This window comes from Eleutherodactylus coqui, chromosome 3, assembly GCF_035609145.1.
Source record: "Eleutherodactylus coqui strain aEleCoq1 chromosome 3, aEleCoq1.hap1, whole genome shotgun sequence".
Lineage (NCBI taxonomy): Eukaryota > Metazoa > Chordata > Amphibia > Anura > Eleutherodactylidae > Eleutherodactylus > Eleutherodactylus coqui.
The window spans coordinates 150705516-150729874 of record NC_089839.1 but is presented as its reverse complement, the minus strand read 5'-3'; the positions used below and the strand labels follow the sequence as shown (position 1 = coordinate 150729874).

General features: G+C 44.6%; 2 protein-coding genes across 3 annotated transcripts in view; both read left to right on the top strand.

Annotated features, from left to right (window-relative positions):
- The first annotated feature begins 1296 nt into the window (after positions 1–1296).
- LOC136621103 (ubiquinol-cytochrome c reductase complex assembly factor 5-like) lies at positions 1297–5419 on the top strand. The gene is made up of 2 exons (XM_066596341.1): positions 1297–1470; positions 5291–5419. The coding sequence occupies exons 1-2, from the start codon at positions 1320–1322 to the stop codon at positions 5392–5394; spliced, it is 255 nt and encodes an 84-aa protein (XP_066452438.1). The 5' UTR covers positions 1297–1319; the 3' UTR covers positions 5395–5419.
- A 5502-nt stretch (positions 5420–10921) lies between these two features.
- Positions 10922–24359, top strand: part of LOC136621095 (protein polybromo-1-like) — a 77119-nt gene continuing 63681 nt past the window's right edge. The window contains exon 1 of one of the 2 annotated variants that reach the window (XM_066596332.1): positions 10922–11254. The gene's annotated coding sequence lies outside the window, so the exon portion shown is untranslated. Of the gene's footprint in view, positions 11260–24359 lie in introns of both variants that reach the window. The other variant, XM_066596330.1, reaches the window with a different exon arrangement.

The window sequence follows — 24359 nt, the reverse complement described above, 5'->3', positions numbered from 1 at the left end:
GGGCATCCGCAGGTAATTAAATACCTGCAGATGTCAGTTTTTCCCGGCATGCGGATCGCACGTGCAGGAAAATACCCTCAGAATGCTCTATTTTCTGCGGTTTCCCGAACGGACGGCGGACCCATGGGAAAGTAGGAGATTTTTATTTATTTAAAGTTGAAAAATCCCCGCCCCCAGAAAGCACTGCCCCTGATCGGCTGAGCTCTGTAACCAATCAGGGGCAGCACCCAGCCATCATTGATTGGTCACAGCGCTCATCCAATCACAGGCAGCCCTTAGCAATGAATGGCTGAGAGCTGCCTGTGATTGACTGAGCGCTTTGACCAATCACAGGCAGCGCTAACCTGTCAATCAATGATGGCTGGGTGCCGCCACTGATTGGTTACAGCACTCAGCCGATCAGGGGCAGTGCTTTCTGGTGGCGGGGATTTTTTAATCCCGGGCCTACAGAAGACGTCTACTGGGGCCGGACGGCTCTTCTAGGTGAGTTAAATTTTTTTCTCACTTTTCTTTACAGCTAGAGAGGATTTTAAGGGAAGGGCTTATATTTCAAGCCCTTCCCCGAAAATAATCGCTGCGTTGCTTGCCTGCAACCCATAGCTTTCAATGGGGCTGCAGAAGCACTAGCCCCATTGAAAGCAATGGATAGCATCGCGGGCCTCTGTCACAGCTATGGCAGAGGATTCCTTCATATTCACAGTCCCCGCAGGGATGAAGGAATCTCCTGCCATAGCTGTCACAGCTGTGTCAGGGGAGCGCGATGTACTGCCTATGTTTTCAATGGGGCTTGCGCCGGCCCTATTGAAGCCCACAGGCGATAGTGCTGCTTTTTCTTAGCGCTGCGAGTGTGCAGTGAAGGCTTCGCAAAAGAGAATGAAACCATTAAAAAATCATTGGTTTCATTTTTATGCGTTTTCACTCACTCTCACAACACAAAATAGCCTATCACCAGTGTGAAGCCGGCCTGAAAGAGATATCCGGGCGTCATCTTAGGCCATGTGAACCGCTGGAAAATTCTGATGCGGATTGCAGTAGGGTTGCCGTGGATCTGTGCGTGGGTTAGACTTGTTTAATGGGGAAAACAGGAAAACCTGACACAGATTCTCAGCACATTAAGCAGTGACATCAGTTCTTTTTTTTTTTTTTCCCACGACATGGATTTCAGATTTATGCCAATAAAACAAAAAACTTTCAAATAAATGGGACACTTGATGAGGATTCGATGCAAATTCCAGGTGAACACGGCTTTAAATAGTTTCTTTTGCCTTTTTTATGAAGAGTAGAATTGGATTTGTTCTTTCTCTTGTGGACTTGCAGATATGAGGTCTAGGAGCACAATTCAAACTCTAATGGATATGGTCCCGGGGAAGCGGAGATTCGGCATGTACCGCTTCTTGCCTTTCTTCTTTGTCCTCGGAGGAGCCATGGAATGGTTTATGATCAATGTTCGAATTGGCAAGGAAACATTTTGTAAGTACTGCAGTCTTCCTGCTTCCTCAAAACATCTTGTGTTACATACAGATATCCTGTTGCCTTACTCTAGTAGATTCTCTAGTTTTTGGGCGCTGTGTGTGTATATAATATATATTTTTATATATATCCCATGAAAGGCATTTTTTCACTTGGCTTTAATTGCATTTCCCTTACGCCCATGACCGCACCAGTGAAAGACCACCTCCCATCCAGACAGGAAACGGGAACCTCCCAGATCTCTTTAAAGGCGGGAACACCCTTCACCTCACCAGTTCTTTTTTCCTGTACTTGGGACATGTTGGAAAATGCTGAGCTAGCTGTTTGGCTGCCTCTACTCTGTCAAGGCTTTCTTCAGGATGGGCCGCAGGGCCTTACTCCCAAACTCGATGGCATGAGAGGTTACCTGAGTCATTCCATGTCAAGTGGTCTAATGCTCCCCACCTTCATATCTGAGATTTTGTTCAAAATCTGTGTATTGCATGCCCATGGTATCAAAAGAAATTTCCCAAAGTTTTATGTTCCTACAGCTAATGTTTCCTGAGTTTGATCCCTCTGTTAGGGGGTGTCTGCAAGTACACTCACAACAATGAATAAAATGGTATTTTTTTTAGATTCGGAACTTCCACTTGGTTGGTTGGGGTTCAACATCAGGAAAGAGTACCAATACTTCAAGGCTACAAGACAGCGTTTGAGTTTCACTAGTACTCTATTGGGGGATTCTCCAATCCAATGAACTGTTGGCCATCAGTAGTGTAGTACTTCAGGCTATAAACCTCCCTAATTAGTAATCTAGTATAACCTCTCTTGGGTGTGTAAGGGAAATAACAAGATTACTTACACATAATTAGTTTTCCATGGGCCCACGACAGCAACGCTAATTTTCCCCCTTCTGCTAGATTAAAAAAAAAAAAAAAAAAAGATAAAATAGTAAAAGGAAGTCAATGGAATGTCATAAAAAGGGACTGAGGAGGTGAAGGGTTTTCCCGCCTTTAAAGAGATCTAGGAGCTTCCTGTGTCATGTCCGTATGGGAGGCGGTCTCTCATGGGTGTTTTTTTTCCTCAACCATTTGTCTTTTGTAGCTGGTATACATTGTAGAATTCTCAGTCTTATTCATTGTTGAGGCCCTCAGACGAGCTCTCTGGCAGCCTGGTCTCCAGCCCTCCCCCTCGTCCCCTAGCCTATTCTAAGCTCAAATCTTAAAAAAATAAAGAAATAAATATATATTACACTACACACATATACAGTGAATGTAAAAAGTCAACCCCCCCCCCCCCCCCCCCCTGAAATGCTGTGTGGAAGGGGTGTCTGTTGTAGTTTGTTTGTAATTAAATTGTCAAATCTTTTCCTCCTTTTTGAATATGTATATTATAAAATGTAGAGTTTGATCTCAGATTAGGCTCGGAAGAGAACAGGAAGGAGGCAGGAGACCAATTAGAAATTATGCTTTTTAACACAGAATAAGATGCAATTCATTAAGAAAAATAAATAAATTGATGCAAAGGGAATCTGTTATTACTGAATGTGGTACACGGACTTATAAGCTATTTCTCTGTTATCAGCCCAAAGGCTGAAGCATATTATATATTGTTATGTATCTACCAAATAAAATGTAGCTAAGATACACTGTGTAACCAGATACCAGGAGACTGAACTGGAATACACCCCTGCTTGCTCTTCCTCTCCCTACCCTGCTGTAATCTGAGAACGCAGTGTAAGTGGAAACTGGGAGATTGCAGCTACAATCCCCCATGGGCCCCCTATCTCTCTTTCTAGCTTCCTGTATCTCCCTCCCACCTTTTCTGTATGTAACTCACATAAGTGAAAGTAAATATACTTTTCCTGGTTTCTTTATGTGATGAAAAGATAAGATGAACCAATAATTGTCAGGGAACTGGGGTCCGGGTAACTGGAAGTCCCTGAAACTACCCGCAACTCCTGTCCCTACCTACTTGTCCCCCTAGGCTAGGCCCTAGGGTGACAACTGGGCAACAGTCCCTAAACTCGCTAGGGATGCAGGGCAGGAGTCAGACTCACAGACAAATACAGGTAAACACACAAACAGAAAGGCAGGTCAGGCAATCCGGGTTAGCAACAGGAGAGAATGAGGTACAAGGGGTCAGGCGATGGCAAAGTCAGGTCCGAAGCCAGAGAGTCAAGGCAGGAAATCCAATACAGGTAACGCGGGTGTAGCTGGAGACCAAACATACACTGGCAAGGTCCAGAGGAAACTGAGTGGCTTAAATGCTGTCAGAACTCCTGCCCCAGCAGCTGATAGGGGCAGGGAGCCTGACAGCAGCAGGACCCAATCCCAGGACGCCGGGAGTGAACAGCGCCTGTCACCTGCTCAAGACAGGCAGCGACAGAAGGAACACACCTGGGCGTCATGGCAATGGGGATGCGGGGCAGTAACCTGCCGCGGCCCCAGTAAAATGGCTAACTAGGCGCACGGGAGCGTGCGAACTGGTGCATCGGACCGCGGCAACCAGGGAAGGTCTCCAAGATCGGAACTCCTCTGCGCCGCAGCCTGGGTAATAGGACTGGTAGTGCGGGCACAGAGACCCTCAGAGCCGCCAGACCTGACAATAAATGTTCGCTTTTTAATAAGTAAAGCTCTGTCCATGATGTAATAGGGACCCAGAGATTTGGATTCAATATACAAACATCCCTCTGAGCCTGTCAACCTTATAATAAACATTTGTTCACTTCCTATATGCACTGGGTTTACATCAGAAGTCGGATCGTACATGACTACCACAGATGGATGGAAAGCTGTTAATGAGCGGGAAAGCCACAGCTCATGAATATCAAGAACTACACAGAATACGCTCATCTTTCATTGAGCAGCGCTGTGCAGATACAAAATTTGAACAGGCAGATTACTTAGTGCGTCGCTCAATGCACTTCCAGCTGACACCGAAGGAGGTAAGTATAACACATCCCCGGACTCAGGGTCACTCAGTGGGTCACATACTATCAGCCCATAAGTCTCTTTAACCACTGACCGCTACAGGACGTTAGTTTACATCCTGGCTGTGGAGTAGTTAACTCAACAGTAAACTTGCCAGTAATCACAGAGGGCCGATGGCTTGCCATGGCAACTAGATGCCACGCACTGGTGTCCAGGCCTGCCACTGTTTGTGATCAGAAGTACTGCAATGCATTATTATAGTGATCAGGGACATAAACCAAATATGTGAGTTTTTAAATATTTCTAATCATTGTATCCGTAACTACCTGTACATTACTTGAACACTATTTATCCTGCACGTCAAATGTAAGGTAAAAAAAACTTTAAAAACTGAGGCAAAATGCTTGTTTTGTTCATTTTGCCTTACAATAAAAAACCACAATAAAAGTGAATAAAAAAGACCTATGTACTATCAAACAGTACCAATAAAAACTACAGCTCGACACGAAAAAACAAGCCCTCACAGAGCTCCATCCAGGGAAAAATAAAGTTATGGGAATCAGAATGAACGATGTAAAAAAAAAAAAATTCCAAAAATTGTTTTTTATTGTGTAAAAGGGGAGAAACCTAATAATAAATTTAATACCAAAAATAAATTTGGTATCCTCCTAATCGTATCAGGCTACAGAGAAATATATATTGTTTATGCTGCATGATTAACACTTACATCAATTCTACACCTTTTTTTTTTTCTCTGTCCCCCAATAAAAATGTATAAAAGTTTTACAATGCATTTTATTTAACCAAAAAGGGTACCAATGGCTCTTGAAAAGTGTAAATCGTTGCATCCTTCTGGCCAAGAAGGGCCGGGTCCTTAAGGAGTTAAATGTTTCTGATCTTCCTTTCAGATGATGTGTACAGAAGACGCCAGTCGGAGAGAATGTGTGAACAAAGAGCTTTCCTGCAGCAAATTGCCAACTCAAATACCTCACAGAGTAAAAACCATGACTGAAAATAAATATGTATTTCTCATAAAATGGCTTTGGCATTGTCAGTTATTTGTCCCCAATTTGATGACCAATGTCACATGAGTGTAATATTCGCACATTTCTGGGATTTCTGGCCTTAAGGCCTCCTGAACATGGGCGGGTCGCACCCCGCATGCGGGATTCCCGCAGCGTAGTTCAACCCGGTGCCCGGCAGGCATACCTCTCCAACATTATTCTCCTCTGCTGCGAATGTGCCAGCCGGAACTGCAGCGCCCATGCGCAGTATAGAGGACGCCGTGTTATTACGCGACCACAGAACGGACGGCTTGCATTGACTTTAATCGAAGCCTGCCGTTCGTAGCCCGCACAAAATCGCAGCATGCTGCAATTTCTTCCCCACGAGCAGAAAATGACAATTGCATATTCTCATAGCATGCTATGGGCTGGATTTGCTGCAGAATCCAGCTCCAGATTTCGCAATGCAACTCCGTCCGTGTGCAGGAGGCCTAATGGAGACATTCAGAGGTTTCCAGTGAAAAACTGAGGCAGAAACCAATAAAAGTTGGTTTATATACTCAGTGGGGATTGGAGTTTAAATTTTTTTTTTTGAAGGATAAAATAGTACCGAAAGTGGCCACCCGGGGAATAATTAATGGCTAAGTACTAGCCATTCTTGTTAGGGACTGGAATATGTTTACTATATGAGGGCTCAGTCATTTGTTATGTTGGAAAAACCTATATACAGGATTTTATGTGTGATATGTGGTCCTCTAGATACGGATCAGTGTGGTCCTTGGATGTGGTCGGTACGGTGAGCGCTATTTGGACATGGTTCTGCAGATCGGGTACGGTGGGCGCTCCTTGGACGTTGTCCTACAAATGGGGTACGGTGTATGCTCCTTGGACGTGTTTAATAATTTGTTAGCCCTTCACGGTTTAACCAGTGAGGTACCCTCCGGTGATGTTAGAGTCCTAGTCCTGCAGTCCTCTGTACCAATCTGAATAGCAGACTGACACAATCCTTTCACTAGCTGCATTATATATGCCATGGCAATCACATGCAGCGCCACATATTCCCCTGGTGGCAACATTTGGCTGCCAGTCTGCACCGCTATTTCTAACAGTAAAAATGGAAATCTAACAGATTGGAAACAAACTAACAGCATTCTGTTTTTTTGAAAACCCATTGAAATCAATGGGGAAAAATATGGAAACGTTTAATTCCATTTTTCTGAGCCAGACACGAAAAAAACAGATGGAATTTTGACAGAAAGCCCTAAAGCAGGCGTGAAAGCAGCCTTAGCTGAGCAAGGGATCTCTTAGGCTGTGTTCACACGGGGCAGATTTGCGGTGGAATTTCCGTGCAGACTCTCCTCATGGAAATTCCACGACATTTACAGTCTCAGCATTATAATCCGCACAAGACCCGTGTGGAAAATGACATGCTGTGGAATTGAATTCTGCACCACAATTTTATCGCAGTTTCCACTGCGGAATTCACCTCTTCTCAATAAGGGGGAGAATTCCGCCCAGAAATACGCGATAAAACCCACTTAAAATTTTGCACCAAACGGACATTCCGCAGCAACTTCACCCTGTGTGAACGAAGTCTTAGTTTGCCAATAGCTATTCCTTCTGCCTCCCCCATACACAGGCTTGGCTGATTATACTCGCTTTCTCTTGTTGTAGATTAGAGTACCCATCTGGCGGCCTATGGTCCTTGAGAACAAAAGATCTGGCATATTGAAACTCCTAATGCCTAAAGGTACCCAGAGTCGTGCCACGGGCTGCGGCTTTACCCAGGAGCATAGTCATTCAATGTATGGAGGCGAGCGAATCAGAGGTCATTCTGATCGCCCGTCTACATTCACAGTACACAGGAGTCATTCTAGATTTGAGTGCTTCCTGTTTACACGGCCCGATTATCACTTGGCTTTTAGTTCTGCTAAAAACTAAGCAACTCCGACCGGTGAGCAATTCCCCGCTGAGTACCCCGTCAGTGGCCGCTTGTACACGGGACGATTATCGCTTGAATTTGCTGTTTCCAGTGAGAATTGGGGCGATAATTGCCCTATGTAAGGTACCCTCACCCTTCTCCCACCCCCCACCCCATATATGAGATGTCCAACACGCCGGGGAATAATAGAAGTGCTTCTCATTGTCTGCACGGCTGATGCTTTTTCTTCTAAGATCAAAGTATGGAAACCTCACAATACGCTAGAAGTACAACATAATTTACAGGTTAAGGCCCGATTCAGACGGCAGAGAGTCCAAATTACAAAGAAGGTGCACATCATTCCTTTATAGGGAGTGTTTCTGTCACTAGGAATCCCAAACTGTAAAACTCTGGGATGGTCCCCTATGACAATTGGAATGGTGCAGATTTATGAAAGCTATTAAAATTAAAAAAAAACTTTTTGTTTCCCATAGCATCCAATCACAGCAAATTTAATTTTGCAAGATTACCTTGAGGGAGAAAAGCTGATCTGTGATTGGTTGTTATAGGCAGCAAGGACAGTTTTTCCTTTAGACAGTCTATCAGACATCACACCTCCCAGTGCAGCGGATTTGTACCTGTTCGGCCGAGATCTGACCGCCAAACAGGTGTTTGACTCCGTGTGTCACACGTGTAATCTGTTGAACAGTGCGTGTTTATTGTTCGTGAATACTGACAATCTGGTTCATTTACACAATGTCGGAGGACATCTCCGAAAAATTCAGGTGAAGGAAATGTGCCGACTCAAGGCTGTGCTCACAATGTGGTGACAATGGAGGAGAATTAATGGGAAGTTACTTTCAAGAAGATGATGCAACTTGCCACCCATCTCAGGCCGTATTTACGTAGCCGACTTTATCACGTGAGTTCTGTGCGTTGTGAGACGTACAGAAATAGAACCTATTATTTACAATGGGTCTATTCAAACGGGCGATTTTTCTCTTGTGATGCAGCAAGAAGGAAAAATTGCAGCATATCCTTGATTTGTGTAAGCCACACATGAGAATAATGAAAACAAAGATCTGGTACCGTGTTAGCCAGTAGAGCAAAATGTGATTGTTCTCAGCAAGAGAAACGACGTAATCTTGTAGATATGATACCTTTTAATGGCTAACAAAAATACATGATGTAATAATAGCGAGCTTCCGAACCAACACAGGGGTACTTCTTCAGGCTTATCGATTGGATCTGAAGAGGCATGGATATTTATACACACTTATAACATACATACTTATGACAAGGCACAGATATGGATGTGATTGGTTCGCACTTAAAAGGAATTCTGCAACAGCAAACAAACTTTTTTTGTCTGGGCACTGATAGCGGAGTGAAGGTTTTATGGTCCCTAAATTACTGTTGGAGGGGGGAGGTCATCAGGCTTGAATATCTACAAGAGGTACACAAACATTTTTAGCTTAACACTGATAAGGGAGTGAAAGTTTATGGTCCCTGAATTACTGTTGATGGGGGTCTTATCTGTGCAATCAAGTCTCACACTTCCCATTCACGCATAAATCCTGGGGAATAATTTAACCCAGTATTCAGCGTGTCAAAGGTTGTTATCAATTTATATTCCCAAATTCTTCTGTGGTTTTGTGCGAACCAATCACATCCATATCTGTGCCTTGTCATAAGTATGTATGTTATAAGTGTGTATAAATATCCATGCCTCTTCAGATCCAATCCATAAGCCTGAAGAAGTACCCTGCGTTGGTACGAAAGCTCGCTATTATTACATCATGTATTTTTGTTAGCCATTAAAAGGTATCATATCTACAAGATTACATGGTTTCTCTTGCTGAGAACAATCACATTTTACACATGAGAATCATACATGTAAATCTGCGATGTACTACACAGAACACGCATGTGTTCTGCGCAATACGAGCCTCAACTGAGAATCTCGCCAGAGGTGGGTCATCGGTGAAAAAAAGGCCAGACGACCCCTTCAATTTTTGTTGTGGATGTGCACTTACCATTGTAGGTAAGTAATAAAGTCCTATTCACGCACTGATATTAATATCTGCATATATTTTTATGGCCGCCTTGACACGGGCAGAAGCACATTTGTGCGCCAGGCGTATTTTACTGTATTTTTTGCCCTGCATATTTGTGCATGTAAAAAAAAAAACAAGCATGCGCCCATTGATTTCAATAGGAGCATGTAGTTAAATTAGTTTAAAATGTGCTACTTTCATGTGCAAAATGGTCAAAAACAGGAGACGCTGCAGGTTTTTTTGGCGTGACCGAAATGCATGCGAAAAACCACACCTGACCGAACCAGTGAAATGAATAGGTTGTATTCACTGCATACTCTGTGCCATACATACAGACGTGTGAATGAGCGATGAGGCAAAAATCTAGACACTGCCTTTTAACTGGTGTGAGAGTATTAATTGGCAGAGGGGGCTTCATTTTTTGATGGAGGGGATGTTTTTGTGCCTATTTTGAACTCATATTGAATTCAGCTCAGATTTTTTAAATGGGAAGGGGTCATGTGATATATTAATCTTTACGAGAAATGACTCCGAAACACCCTGGAAGTGATAGATTTTCCCCATCTTTACTGGTTTAGGAGTTAAGTGAGGGCAGAGCTTCACGAAGTGCCTTACATTAGTTTTCACCATTCTGCTAGATGCACATGGTTAAATGTTTATTCCAGTCTTCGTGAACACGCTGAACAACTGCAGGCAATATTTCTTCACAAGCGCTGTAGGTTTTGCCGTTTCAGATGTAAAATAATAGTTTTTTTCCCCATACACAAGAGACAAAAGTCCAAAGGGGTTTAGTCTGGCGACCTTGGTGGCCATTCTACCGGACCTATACTCCCAATCCACTGCCAGGGGAATTGCACATCCAGCCATCTGTGTACAGCCACAGTTATGGGCGGAGGTTCGCCATCCTGTTGGATGAAACACTGTGATCCGCACGGAAGACTGAGCTCTCCCTTCAGCCGGCATTCCAGCTTTTCGATCTATTTTCCTTTGAAGTTGCGAGCGTTTCCGCTGCTCATATGCAATGTTAATTGCGTATGGGCGACAGAACACTCACATCCATTGAGTTCAATGAGGGATGTAGACATGGAATTCACGCTAAAACAGAGCATTCTGCAATTTTCCTTCTGCTTGCAGAATCCCAATTCCTACCATCATGTCTGAGTGAATTGGCAAAAGTTCATGCTTTTCAATGCCTGCGCTTTACCACGGATCTTCTGCCAGACATCAATCACGGATTATGCAATTAAAATTCGCCCGTGTGAGTCCGGCCTAATAATACTGTCACAAGTTGGAAATCCGTTTTTCCCTTTAGTATACCAGTTAGAACAAGTTAGAACAGGTGTGTCCAGACTTTTGTCTCACTCTATATATGAAAGATTTCAGAATTTGTAGTGAAAGGTGTGAAATAAATTATAACAAAGAAGTGCGGTTAAGTTACGACGGTTGTGCCACCAAAATGATTAAATTTGCATACGAAACTTGTTGATTGAAATGAGTGCCTTGTTACTGCTTTGTGCCTGCTGTTAGTTTTGCATTGCCACGCAGACCAGCGCTATACGCAGTAGTTATGTTTATTTCTTGTCATTTATCTATTTGTGTTTAATATTCTTTTAATCAGCAGTGACGAGTCTGCCTGCAGTTCTCCAGTCCACCACACGGGGCCATCGCCTTCCCTAACGCCGCACGGACTGCTGCAGCACAATGTCTGCGCTGTGTACCCGGGGAAGGTCGGGAGTTGCTGGGTACAGCCGGGTGTTGAGTGCCCGGCTCAGCACTCCCCCTCATCAGCAGCCTGGCACTGAATGTGGCTCAAGCCCCGCGGGGGCCCCGGGGAAAGGAGGACAACAAAGCCCAGCTGTGGAGCCGCTACCATGAGATGAAGAAGCTGGTGTATGGTAACTGCGGGGGATATGGGGGCTGCGGAGACGGACGGGGACAGGTGACAGTGGGGGAGGGGGGAGTCCTGCTTCTCAGTAACTTTGTCAGGTGTAGGAGAGTCAGTCAGTCCTATATAACCTGTGAGTCAGTCCTATAGTCTGTCCGGCCCCCAGTTAGTTAGTCTCCCAGTCTGCCCTTCCCTCAGTTAGTCAGTCAGTCCTATAGCCCGTCCGTCCCTCAGTTAGTCTGTCCGTCCTGTAGTCAGTTCGCCCCTCAGTTAGTCTGTCCGCCCCACAGTTGGTCAGTCAGTCCTTTAGTCCGTCCGTCCCTCAGTTAGTCTGTCGGTCCCTCAGTCAGTCAGTCCACCCCTCAGTCAGTCTGTCCACCCCTCAGTCAGTCTTTCCGTCCCTCAGTCAGTCTGTCCGTCCTGTAGTCAGTCCGTCCCACAGTTAGTTAGTCAGTCAGTCAATCCTTTAGTCCGTCCGTCCCTCAGTTAGTCTGTCAGTCCTGTAGTCAGTCCGCCCCTCAGTTAGTCCATCCATCCCTTAGTCTGTCCGTCCTGTAGTCAGTCCGTCCCACAGTTAGTCAGTCAGTCCTTTAGTCGCGCTCACCAGTGTGTGATCCTTTATGGAAGTAGTGATCCTCCATTGTTTTCAATGGGAATCCTCACATCGCATTCAAAACAATGGGGTTCATATTTGTGCGTCTCCCAACTCACAAATCTCGCACGATTTCTCGGCTGTGTGAAAGCGGCTTTCGGGAATGGAGTTCATATTTACGCCAGTTTTGTGCGACCAGCTTCAGTCACTACTCCATTAGCGAGGCCGAGCTACCACTAGCGGTGCTAAAACGTTGCATGCAAAACTGCAATCCCCTCAGTTGTGATGGCGTATGGCGGTGTATCTCCCGCAGGCCGTCCTGCAGGCGGTACAATAGTACACGCTGCCTTCTTTACGAGCATATTATATGCAATGTATATACACAAGTGTGACTGGATCAATGTACTTTCATTGACTCTATTCACCGTGTATTATACGTGTAATACGCAATGACATTCCGCTCGTGCCCCGGCCTCAGTCAGTCAGAGCTGCAGGTTTTCTTCAGGCTTTTTTGATGCCCAGACCAGGATTGGACTCAAGAAATCGTGTCTATTCGCATTGTGCGGCTGAAACCGCATCACATCCAAGTCGGCGCAGACTTTTAGGTGAACAAAGGGGGGGAAAAATCAGTTTTTCATTTTAAATGGCTGTGCGATATTGGAAATATTAGTTGCAGTACCGAATGACCTGATACAATTAACCCTTAAATTGGTTTTATCATGACTACAAAACCTTTTCCAGCAGCTGGGCCCTTTATAAAAGTTACTTTGGCGCAGGTGTTTACATGTTGTTTGCACGGAAAAGTTTATGAAGTCATGGTTACTTTAGAGTCAAGGAATAAAATATTTATCCACATAGAGGAGCTTTAGATTCTCCTCAGACTGCATGTACCGATTGCAGCCCTTTCTTAGCCTTCGTCTTTATTCCCACGAGCGCATATCATACTCTGTTTTCACAGCCGTCCGATACACGCTACGTTGGGAGAGGAAAATCTGGTGAATGGGCACACAAATCAAACGTTTGTGCGGACCAGCGCTTATCTCCCCCCCTGTCCCGCCCCCTCCCATTGCACAGAATGAGCAGTGAGTAACAAGAGGTGAGCCTACATTGGGAATAGGAGAACAGAGGGAGGGAGTTTAGCAGCGACGCTGCTAAACTCCCACCTGCATACGCTGCCATGGGCTCACATAAGAGCCCATGCAGCGGCCTTCGTATTCCGGCCCAAAAGATAGTTGCAGGACTATCTTTTGGGTCCGACGTAAAAACGCCCGGCGCTATATTGGCTTGGCCGGGTGTTTTTACGTCTCAGAAATACGCCCATGTGATCTGATGCATTGGAATCTAATGCATCAGATCACAGCGCATTTCGGCCCGGCCGATATGCGCTTATGGGAAAGAGCCCTTAAAGGCATGCTCTATCTCTGCATTTCATGGCCGCTTCCTTATGTACTTTACAGCCTTTCAGTATATTGTCCTCAGTAAATACACATAGAGGTGAGGTAGATTCTCCTCAGTATAAACATATAGAGGTGAGGTAGATTCTCCTCAGTATATACACATAGAGGTGAGCTAGATTCTCCTCAGTATATACACATAGAGGTGAGGTAGATTCTCCTCAGTATATACACAGAGGTGAGGTAGATTCTCCTCAGTATATACACATAGAGGTGAGGTAGATTCTCCTCAGTATATACACATAGAGGTGAGGTAGATTCTCCTTAGTATATACACATAGAGGTCAGTTATATTTTTCTCAGTATATACACATAAAGTGAGGTAGATTCTCCTCAGTATATACACATAGAGGTGAGGTAGATTCTCCTCAGTATATACACATAGAGGTGAGGTAGATTCTCCTCAGTATATACACATAGAGGTGAGGTAGATTCTCCTCAGTATATACACATAGAGGTGAGGTAGATTCTCCTCAGTATATACACATAGAGGTGAGCTAGATTCTCCTCAGTATATACACATAGAGGTGAGCTAGATTCTCCTCAGTATATACACATAGAGGTGAGCTAGATTCTCCTCAGTATATACACATAGAGGTGAGCTAGATTCTCCTCAGTATATACACATAGAGGTGAGCTAGATTCTCCTCAGTATATACACATAGAGGTTGTGCTGGATTACGGTTTCTCCAGCAGGCTTTGGGGTATTTTGTCGCTTTCCTAATTGTGTGGAAGCAGTATGCGCACACTGACCAAGTCAAACACAAGGTATGAATCTCATGTTAAAAATGGCTCTCCGTCCAGAAACAGCCAGACAGGGCCTTTTATTGTACAGACACACAATGGGCGTGCAACAGGTTACATCAGTAACATATAGGATTCTCATTTGTCGGATCATACAGAATCCCCCACCTCTCTGCCCACCTCTCTGCCCACCCTCTCTCACGTCCGCCATAGTATGGACTTTGTATTCTTTAGCATGCAGACAACCTTAAGGAATTCTGTGTAGTTGACAAGATGTGTTTAACTAGCTTGTGTTTGAAGAGTGGAAGGGGGCCTAGGTAAACACACAGGATATACACGACACTATGGCCCTTTAACTTCTTAGAAACTGGTTGAGCAACTTCGATGTATTTAGAGCAAATACATCACCCATCCATTGGCTAGCAAATACCATGATTAGATTGTGTGTGTCCTTTGAACTCCTCAGAGCTGAAAGTCATTACAATAGCAAAATACATTTGGGTTATATACAAATATTGATAGACATTTTATACTAAATAATTATCATGTCTATCACAATCCTCCCTTAAAATGTCTATCCTCTAATTTTCACAGTTCTCTGCGCATGAGCCTATAACTGGAGCGCGTTGAAGGTTCGTTTTAGGGTCTTCAAGGGGGTGTAGGACTTGTCCACTCCTTCTGGGGATGCATCCAGCAAACTCATGATGGGAGCGGCTTTTCCAGCATCAGTTTCACAGGTCTCTCTGACACAGGGGATAACACAGCAGACTAGAACAGAAAAGGTAATCATCAGTTCACATACAACAGCGACGCCTGTCTGTGCCAGGATCCTTTACCACCCGCTCATCCATGGCGAGTGCTGGTCCCAAAAGTTAGCTCTTTTTAGTTAGTGCGGTCAGCTTCTTAATGGCAAGTGCGTTTTTACCCGCGGGTCACGTGTCGTCTGGGATGTAGGTACAACAAGTCTCCCCTATCATCTTACAGACACTCCCCTTTTTTAGCTAAAGTCATATCTGAGGTCACTCTATTTTTAAAAAAGTCATAGTCGAGGTAGGTCCTATTGGTCGACTAGTCCCTATAAGGCGTCTCTAGTATAATTTATAAACCACTGCTAATTATAATAAACATAATTAATCCAGTCAACATTTATTTACCCTAATGATCAGGAAAATAGACTCGAATCTAGTTTTAACTTGGTCTCTAATTTTTAAAACTTGTCAGGTACCCCCCTTGGCTATCCTATGGCGTCAATGTATACGTGTAGATCAAAACTACCACCAGGGGTCTCTCTTCTCGCTCTAGCATAATGTTACAATACTAGTAGCGTGAACAGGTACGCACGGCGTGGGACTCCCTAATCTTCACCCACACCAATGTCCCTCCTGGAGATAGTCCTAATGGTGAACACGTCCAAGTCGCCTCACCCTTGCGTCAGGGCTTTCCCACTGCCCGTAAGTCCCTACTCCTTGGAGGGGGGGGGGATCCCTACCTTACCTCAGAGGGAGGCCATGGATTCCCTGGGCTCATTTCCGGGCATCCACACCCTCTATCTGTACAAGTTAACACCCCACAGGGTGTGCCCTCGCCGGAACCTAAGGTCTTCTGCACTATCCCTAGGCAAATGGGAATTCCACTGACAATCCATCTTAGGAGATCGGGGCAGGCACAGTACTAGTACATTTCTCCTTTTTCTTTGGTAGCGCATGTGGTTGGCATTATCGGAACTGGCTCTTCATCTTTTTCAAACAAGGGAAACGTTGGTGTCTGACAGGATGTGGAGGAGCATAAGGGCTTTACTAAGGCACACTCCCCTGTCCAATTACCCTCCAGGCGGGTCCTCTACCTCATGTCTCCACAAAGCCAGTAAACGTCTCCTAAGGACTGGACCTGATTCTGCATCTATTCCCCTCCTATCATACTGTAGGAGGAGCAATACCCGTTGGTGAGTTCCCCAAAAATCTCCCTCCACCCTGCCTATTTGCCTGGCAGGTGTAGTTTCCAGGGTAGTCAGTAATACTCTCTCCGGTGCAAACACGTAAGTAGTTATAGAGTATTCCTTCTTCCATTTCTCACGGACAGTGAAATTAGCGGAAATGTTCGTGAAGAGACTAATAAACCACTCTTCAGCATCTACAGGGAGATTTAGGGGGACCATCCCCGAGTGTAGTCGGGCACTACCGCACACGCAACAGTTAGACTTGTTGCTCCTGTTAGCATTGTACCTCATCAACTCCAACCAGAGATTCTGGTCAGAGTAGCCAGTCGCTACTGTCAAGGTGTCCTCAAAGGTAGGGTCGGCTATGATCATCATGTTCGTCAAGGTCTTTATCTTACGGCGGAGGGGGTTAATTATGGGCACGGGACTAAGTGAAGGCTTCCATTCGGCTGCATCTACCATATCCCTTATTTTAAACTTCCCTAAGGGATCTGTCCTCCCGTACCGGTATGTCCCCAGACTATAAGTCTCCCCGTCCCCCGGGCTTGGATCTCCCATGGTTAGTGTAACAACCACATTAAAACCAAGCAACATACTAAGTTCAGCCTTCCAATACCTGCTGTCCTTATTATTCTCAAGGAGGGTTATACGACTAATTAGGGATTTCCCGCTCCTATTTTTCTTATTTAAGGCACTTCGCGGTTTATAGGACTAGTCTATTCCTGTGTTCCATCCCACTAATCCCCAATAACGGCAGTCTTCTCCCCAGACGTTATCAGTGGCGCAAACATATTGTATTCCCCGGGTATATGAGTCATATAACCAGCTGGACTGAGCTAAATCTGGCCTGCGGTGGGATCTTGTGCCTAGACACGGGACCACAGTACAATAGTCGAAGGAATATGCGGCTACTTGAGCATTGGACGAGTTATACTAGAAGGTAACCATACCCCCATATTCTTCCGACTAAGGATTCCAGTTGCCACCCTCCTCTCTCACTAGCCCTAACCAGAGTAATGTCTTTGGCACAACTAAGACTGGTCTCCCGGATCTGAAGCTTTCTTACAGTATGAAGCACGGATCCATGTAAGTCTTTCGGCTAGTTTCACAGCTGTGGCAGTAGTCAGAAGCACCTGGTAGGGGCCATCAAATCGGGGCTCAGGAGGGTGCTTCCTGAGGAACTTCTTGACGCACACCCAATCCCCAGGCTGCAAGATATGTGTCCCAGTGTCTGCCTCTGAGTCTGGAAGAGAACACCTGTGCATAGGCTTTGGTTAGTTCTTTAACAACGGAAATCACATACTCAGTCAACACATCAGATTGTAATTGTAACTACTGAGGATAGTAACGACCTAGCCTTGGGGCTAGCCCAAACAATCTCGTAGGGAGATAATGTATAATCCCCCCTGGGTTCATATCTAACACTGTATAAGGCTATTGGATGACAGTCTTTCCAAAGTGGCGTCATTTTTAAGTATCTTAATTTTTGCGTGCCACTACGTCTCTCCACCTTTCCACTACACTAAAGGTGGTACAGTATGTAAAAGGCCTGGGATACATCCAGAGCAGACATGACATGTTACATTCACCTGCAAAGTTTATACCTCTGTCTGACTCTGAATCACTTCTGGTACCCCATATTCACAGTTTACCTCGTTCATGAGCTTCTTTGCGGTTACCTACTTGTTTACCTTGGTAACAGGGTCGGCCTCCAACCTGCAAAGACATCAACAACAACAAGCACGTAGTCATACTTCCCAACAAGTGGGGAGCTGAACGTAGTCAATTTGCAATCCCTGAAATGGGTAGAGTGGTCCCGGCAAGTGTGGTGTGGCAAATTTACTTCTGCCCTGACTTACCCATGGCATAGATCATGCTAAACCGGACAAATGATGCAGCAGCTACAGAGAATCTAGAAGTCGCCCAACCTCTTTCAAGCGTCGTCGTCATTACTGCTTTACTAGGTGGGTCTTTCCATCCATCAGCTGGGCCATCATGGGATACAGGAACTGTGGTGGGCAAGTGCTGTTGACCGTTCACCACACGCTGTCCTGTTTCTGCTGCTCCCATATTAGTCCATTTATTTTTTCCTTCCTTGCTGGCTGGTAACTGTAAAAGTCTTTAGCATATCAAAGTCCAAATTTTTGTCAATGTCCAAAGTTTTTTTTTTACCACTGACTCATGCTGTCAGTATCTTTCTTCTTTCTTCCACGGCTTGAGGGCCGCTGCCTTTGCTGCGCTGTCAGCGAGGGTGTTGTCTCTCGCCTCTCCAGTGTAGGAATCGGTGCGAACTCTCAACTTTGTCAGGTAGAAGTAGGGCCTCCATGCGACTCTGTACCGCTGCACCATTCTCAATTGGTTGTCCTGCTAAGGTAAAAAAACTGTCTGGCCTTCCATATTGGGCCGTAATCATGAGCTGTGCCAAATGCATACCAGGAGTCAGTGTAAAGGGTTGCCGGTCTTACCTCTCGCCACTCTACTCGCCTCAGTGAGGGCCTTCAATTCCGCTTATTGTACTGTGACATGCGGAGGCAGAGCTCTTCTAGGACATCTTGTTGTGTGACCACTGCATATCCGATGTGGAGTCATCAATCCTCACCCTGGTACCATCTGCAAAAAGCTCAACATATGCATTATCAACAGGGGTCCTGGTAACTGTTTGCATATCTGCAGTTTCTTACTGAATTAGTACTAAATAATCGTGCTGATGTTCTATTTCACATGGCTCGGAATCTTGTAGCACAAAATCATTTATTTTTTTTTTTTTCAAACCCAATAGCTGATCTACAACACCTAGATCATCTATGACCCAGATCACCTATGCCTCCCCCCTTTTGAACCGCAATACTCAATGGAAAAAGAGTCATTGCGTTCAAACTAGTAAACCAAGAGGCACAAAAACAAGCACTTTGTAGGTCAAGGTGACATTGTATGCAGCGAAGGCTGAGCGAAAATCTCCTTAAAAAATTTTTTTTTTTTTTATTTCAGGTCGCAGTTAGCATTTTTTAACACAAGGGGGCGCAACACAAGTAAAATTTTACGTCACCCAGTGTAATAGTATTTCAGGGTATGGCCAGCGTTTAGCTTTTACTCTCCTGTCGGAATATAATTATAGCTTCAGTGTAGACTGACACTAGAATATACAAAAGACTTAAAGAAAAACTAAAAAATACGGATGAATTAACATCCTACTCTGGGCAATTCAGTCCCTCTTTCTTCACATAAAAAGTAAAATTACTTCACCAAATTGCATGAAAAAGTTTGCTGGGTGACTATAGGGAAATTATTTCATCTGTAGGAGCCTTCCGTAACATCATCTGTCTGAGTATCCATTGGAGAAGCGGGCAGTGGAAAACAGAGCCCCTGGGAACATGAGAGAGCGTCCCCTGTCATGTATTCCCGGCCTCTGCCCCCCATGCATCAACTCCAATCTTCCATGCACTATAAACCAGCTTAGTCGTCTACTATGTCCCAAGCTGCATCTCCACAAAGGTTTGTTTCCCTGAACTTATCACACATCCAAAGTGGCCACATCTTGGAGCGTAACAAAGTCTGGTCAAACAAAACCTTACTTCAGACAATCATGATGTTAGCACTGGATACAGTGGCATTGGGGAATATAGACCTCCCAAGTGCAGCAAAATGGCCGCCAGAGGCAGAAAGGGGCGGTGCTACAAATCTCCCAAGTGAGGCAAAATGGCTGCCGGAGGAACGGGCGGGGCCAGGGGCAGCAGCACTCCCAGGTGAGGCAAAATGGCTGCTGAGTAGCAGCACTTCCAGGTGAGGCAAGATGGCCGCTGGAGGAGGAAGGGGCGGGGCCAGGTCCTGCCCCGGATGGGGAGGGACCGGAAGTAACATCACACACCCTGAAAGTGAGCACATGGGGGGAAATAACTTCAGGGTGGGGGCAGGCCTCACTACATTTACTGCAGAGTCACACTATGTTGGATTGTAAACATTGCAAGCACGGCCGCCATTACAGGGAGGGGCTGTAGTCAACACAAAGACATTACATTGTTCATTAGCAATACACATACCCCCCTACATGCTTTCCCCTCTTCAATCTCTTAACTACATTATGCCTCCTCCTAGCAATCTAAAAACACCTTTCTTTCTGCTAGGCTTCCTGCTCATCTTCTGAAAACTTTCTACAGCCTATCTTATCTGTCCATGACCTAGCATTTCTTTCTGCAACTTTTCCTGATCCTTTCCCATTGTTCAGTAACCAAATCACAAGCTCTATGACCTTTGTCCTTGCTCACTTTGCTCCCCATTCTCTAAACAACCTGCTTCTATGCCTGAACCTTCTCAATCTGCTCAACTTTATGCTACCTGCTTATTCTATTCTATTCAAAGTTTCTGGACACAATAGTGTTCCTCTTGTAAAATCTGCTTTCTTCAAATCCTTCCCATATAACCCTTCTTTCCCACTCAGATTACAATACGCATTAATTCTATAAAACACAGGGAAAGACAAAGTAAACAGAAAGGGTTAATTGAGAAGTGCTCTTAGTGGCTTAACTTCAGTCCACTCTCTTACCAGCACCCCTCCCCCAATAATCAACACTGCACATTGTTTCTATAATAGCAGACAGACGGGATTACTGGAGAATACCCACAACGGCTCAAGGTATATATCTCATCTACCTTTATAACAGCCCACTGTATACTAGTAATCCCCAAGAGCACTCCTTGTACACGATCTAGACAGGACATTTAGCTATACACAGAGACTGACGATTATTTTCAATGACCAAGAGTTTCTGGAGCCAGCCGTCACACCACGGCTATATTCACCCGTAAATACCTTTCCACATATGAGAACATAACACGCTCAATCATAAAATGTAAGTATACGTATCATAAATCTTCCTAACCTCACACTAGTTTTACCTAGGAGCACGTGTCACTGGCGTGTTCCCTCAGACTTAAACAGCCGAGTCCGCCCTCCCGACACATTAACCCTCACAGAATTTGTCTCTTGGTCTTGCATACACAATTTTTAACCGTCTCAGACATAATATACACAGCATACAAAATACCCCTTGAGCAGGTTAAAACGGTGGTCTTTTTTCCGAGTAAGAAAGAACTATATTACCTGCCTTTCATTGATTTATCACTCTGGATCAGGAACAGGCAGAAAAGCAGTCAGAACCCAGATCACATCGGTAGATTTACATAAAGCAATCTTACCGTGTTCTGTAGATTTTCGGGCCCCTGAGTTCTGCGTGCCGTCTGCCGATCTCTGTATTTTTCCAGAATGAAAGAAATCAAAATCTCTTAACTCGGCCCACCCAGGGACGCCAATTGTGCTGGATTACGGTTTCTCCAGCAGGCTTTGGGGTATTTTGTCGCTTTCCTAATTGTGTGGAAGCAGTATGCGCACACTGACCAAGTCAAACACAAGGTATGAATCTCATGTTAAAAATGGCTCTCCGTCCAGAAACAGCCAGACAGGGCCTTTTATTGTACAGACACACAATGGGCGTGCAACAGGTTACATCAGTAACATATAGGATTCTCATTTGTCGGATCATACAGAATCCCCCACCTCTCTGCCCACCTCTCTGCCCACCCTCTCTCACGTCCGCCATAGTATGGACTTTGTATTCTTTAGCATGCAGACAACCTTAAGGAATTCTGTGTAGTTGACAAGATGTGTTTAACTAGCTTGTGTTTGAAGAGTGGAAGGGGGCCTAGGTAAACACACAGGATATACACGACACTATGGCCCTTTAACTTCTTAGAAACTGGTTGAGCAACTTCGATGTATTTAGAGCAAATACATCACCCATCCATTGGCTAGCAAATACCATGATTAGATTGTGTGTGTCCTTTGAACTCCTCAGAGCTGAAAGTCATTACAATAGCAAAATACATTTGGGTTATATACAAATATTGATAGACATTTTATACTAAATAATTATCATGTCTATCACAAGGTGAGCTAGATTCTCCTCAGTATATACACATAGAGGTGAGCTAGATTCTCCTCAGTATATACACATAGAGGTGAGCTAGATTCTCCTCAGTATATACACATAGAGGTTAGGTAGATTCTCCTCAGTATATACACATAGAGGTGAGGTAAATTCTCAGTATATACACATAGAGGTGAGGTAGATTCTCCTCACTATATACAGATAGAGGAGCGTTATATTCTCCTTAGTACATAGACATGGAGGTGAGGTAGATTCTCCTCAGTATATAGACATAGATCCTATGTAGTATCTAAATAATGCTCCTGCCAAATTTCATGTTTGTACAACACTGGGAAGTTAGAGAATTAGTGGCGAGTCAGTCAGTCAGTGAGGGCTTTAGATAGTTGAAATCATACTCTGATTTCCTCTGACCCCCGAAGAAGAGTTGAGTCTCTAACACTGCCCGCTTCTGGGTAGGCAGCAGGACGGAAGCGCGTGACTGCTGCGGCTAATCAGAGGCCACAGTGTCATGTCCCCAAATACCTAGCATCACGGCGCCCAGGATATGAGCGCTGTGATGTCTGATTGGCCGCAGCAGTCACTTTATTTCACCCGGAGTAGTCTGAGTCGATCAGTTTTGCTTTAGTGTCCGAGGGGAGGTGAGTACGATCTGTTTTATTATTTAGGATGTGGAAAAAGCAATAGAAAATCAGTTGTTGCCTTTCCCCTCCATTAGGCTAATTTCACACAGCCAAGCGCGATATCGGGTTATGAAACTTGGCTTGATATCGCACTCGGGAATGTGAGATTTCTCGTTTGTCAGAGTCACTGCTGCAGCCTGTTTACACAGCAGATACATCATTGGCTCATTCAATAAGAAATCGTGGAGTCACTGAGAACGACTGAACGATTAGTAAACAAGCCAGCGGTGATATTTATGCCCGTATACGATGAGCGAAAAGTGAAGGATTAATCTTTCGTCGTTCGCTCCGTTTACACCGAACGATTAGCATTCATTTTGCTCGTTTGAACAATGTCGCTCTGTGTAAAGAGGGCCTTCAGTATCCAGGTTAGGCCGGTCTCACACGCCCCAGTTTCAATTGTGGAATATGCAATTGTCATCCGCATGGACGATCCGCAGCATTCCACACAAATTCAAACAAATAGAGCAATTCACAGAAATCAATGGAAGCCGTCCAACCCGCGGCCTTTGACATTGTGGAAAGGTCGCGGATTCCATGTCATCGCCTAGCAATGTCACCGGAAAAACAGGGATAAAAAAAAAAATCTGTACTGGCCGTTGTACTCATCGTAGCCCCTATGCTGTGTCGGTAGAGAATGTATATGGGCTGAGATAGGCTCTGCGAATGCCTGGGATGATGACGTCACAGACACACGCAGTGTGACTTTCTTTATTAAACGCTATCCATTCGCAGGCATTGCGAGGGGGCAGCGTTTCAATATGCATCTCTTCAATAGCTCCTTATGAAAGGCAGAGAAATAGAGCATGCTGAGATATATTTCTCTCTCGTTTTATACGGATGTCCCCTCGCAGCTCCAACGCTGGTGTGAATGGAAGAATACAAGTCCATAGACATTCATTGCCTCCATTCACCTGGTGTTACGCAAGGGAAATATGCGTGCGTAATATGTGGTGACAATACACCCATGAGGGACTGAGCACTTGATCGCACACAGCGAACACCGTCAGAAAAAATATATGCAGTGCCAGAATTGTGCTCTTTTTGGGCACCATGTATGCAAAAAAAAATTTGAAGAAAAAGTGATCCAAAAGTTGTATGTAACCCAAAAAACTACAGATCGCTGTGCAAAAAAAAGAAATTAGAAAAAAAGTCATGGGGGTCAACGCGCGATAATCCCAAATGGGAAACAAAATAATTGAAATCAATGGTTTCATTTCATCCTGTTATGCAGCCGCATAAGAAGACAAAAACACACAATTTGTTTAAGCCCTTAACCCCTTATCGACGAAGCCTGTTTGCGCCTTAGTGACGGAGCCAAATTTTGGAAATCTGACGTGTGTCACTTAACATATCATAACTCCGTAAAGGCTTTACATATCCAAGCGATTCTGACATTGTGTTTTCGCCACATGTTGTACTTCATTTAGGTGGTGAAAATAGTCCCATAGTGTATATTTATTAAAAGTGCCAATATTGCGAAAATTTTGAATTTTGAAATTTTTCAATTGTAATATATCAAATATGTGCAAACATACTGCACAACTTTCTGCTAAGATATATATTTACATCTGTTTACTTTATTCTGGAAGCACATTGGAAAAACTTTCATTTATTTTAACCATTTAGGAGACTGTGAGGGATTAGCGTTTAGGGTCAGTAGCAGCGTGGCCATCCGCGGCCAGAGACAGTGACACCGGGCAACAAAAGGTCCTTTAGTCTAGGCTTGGCCTGGGTTTATTGCAGCCAACAACACAAATAA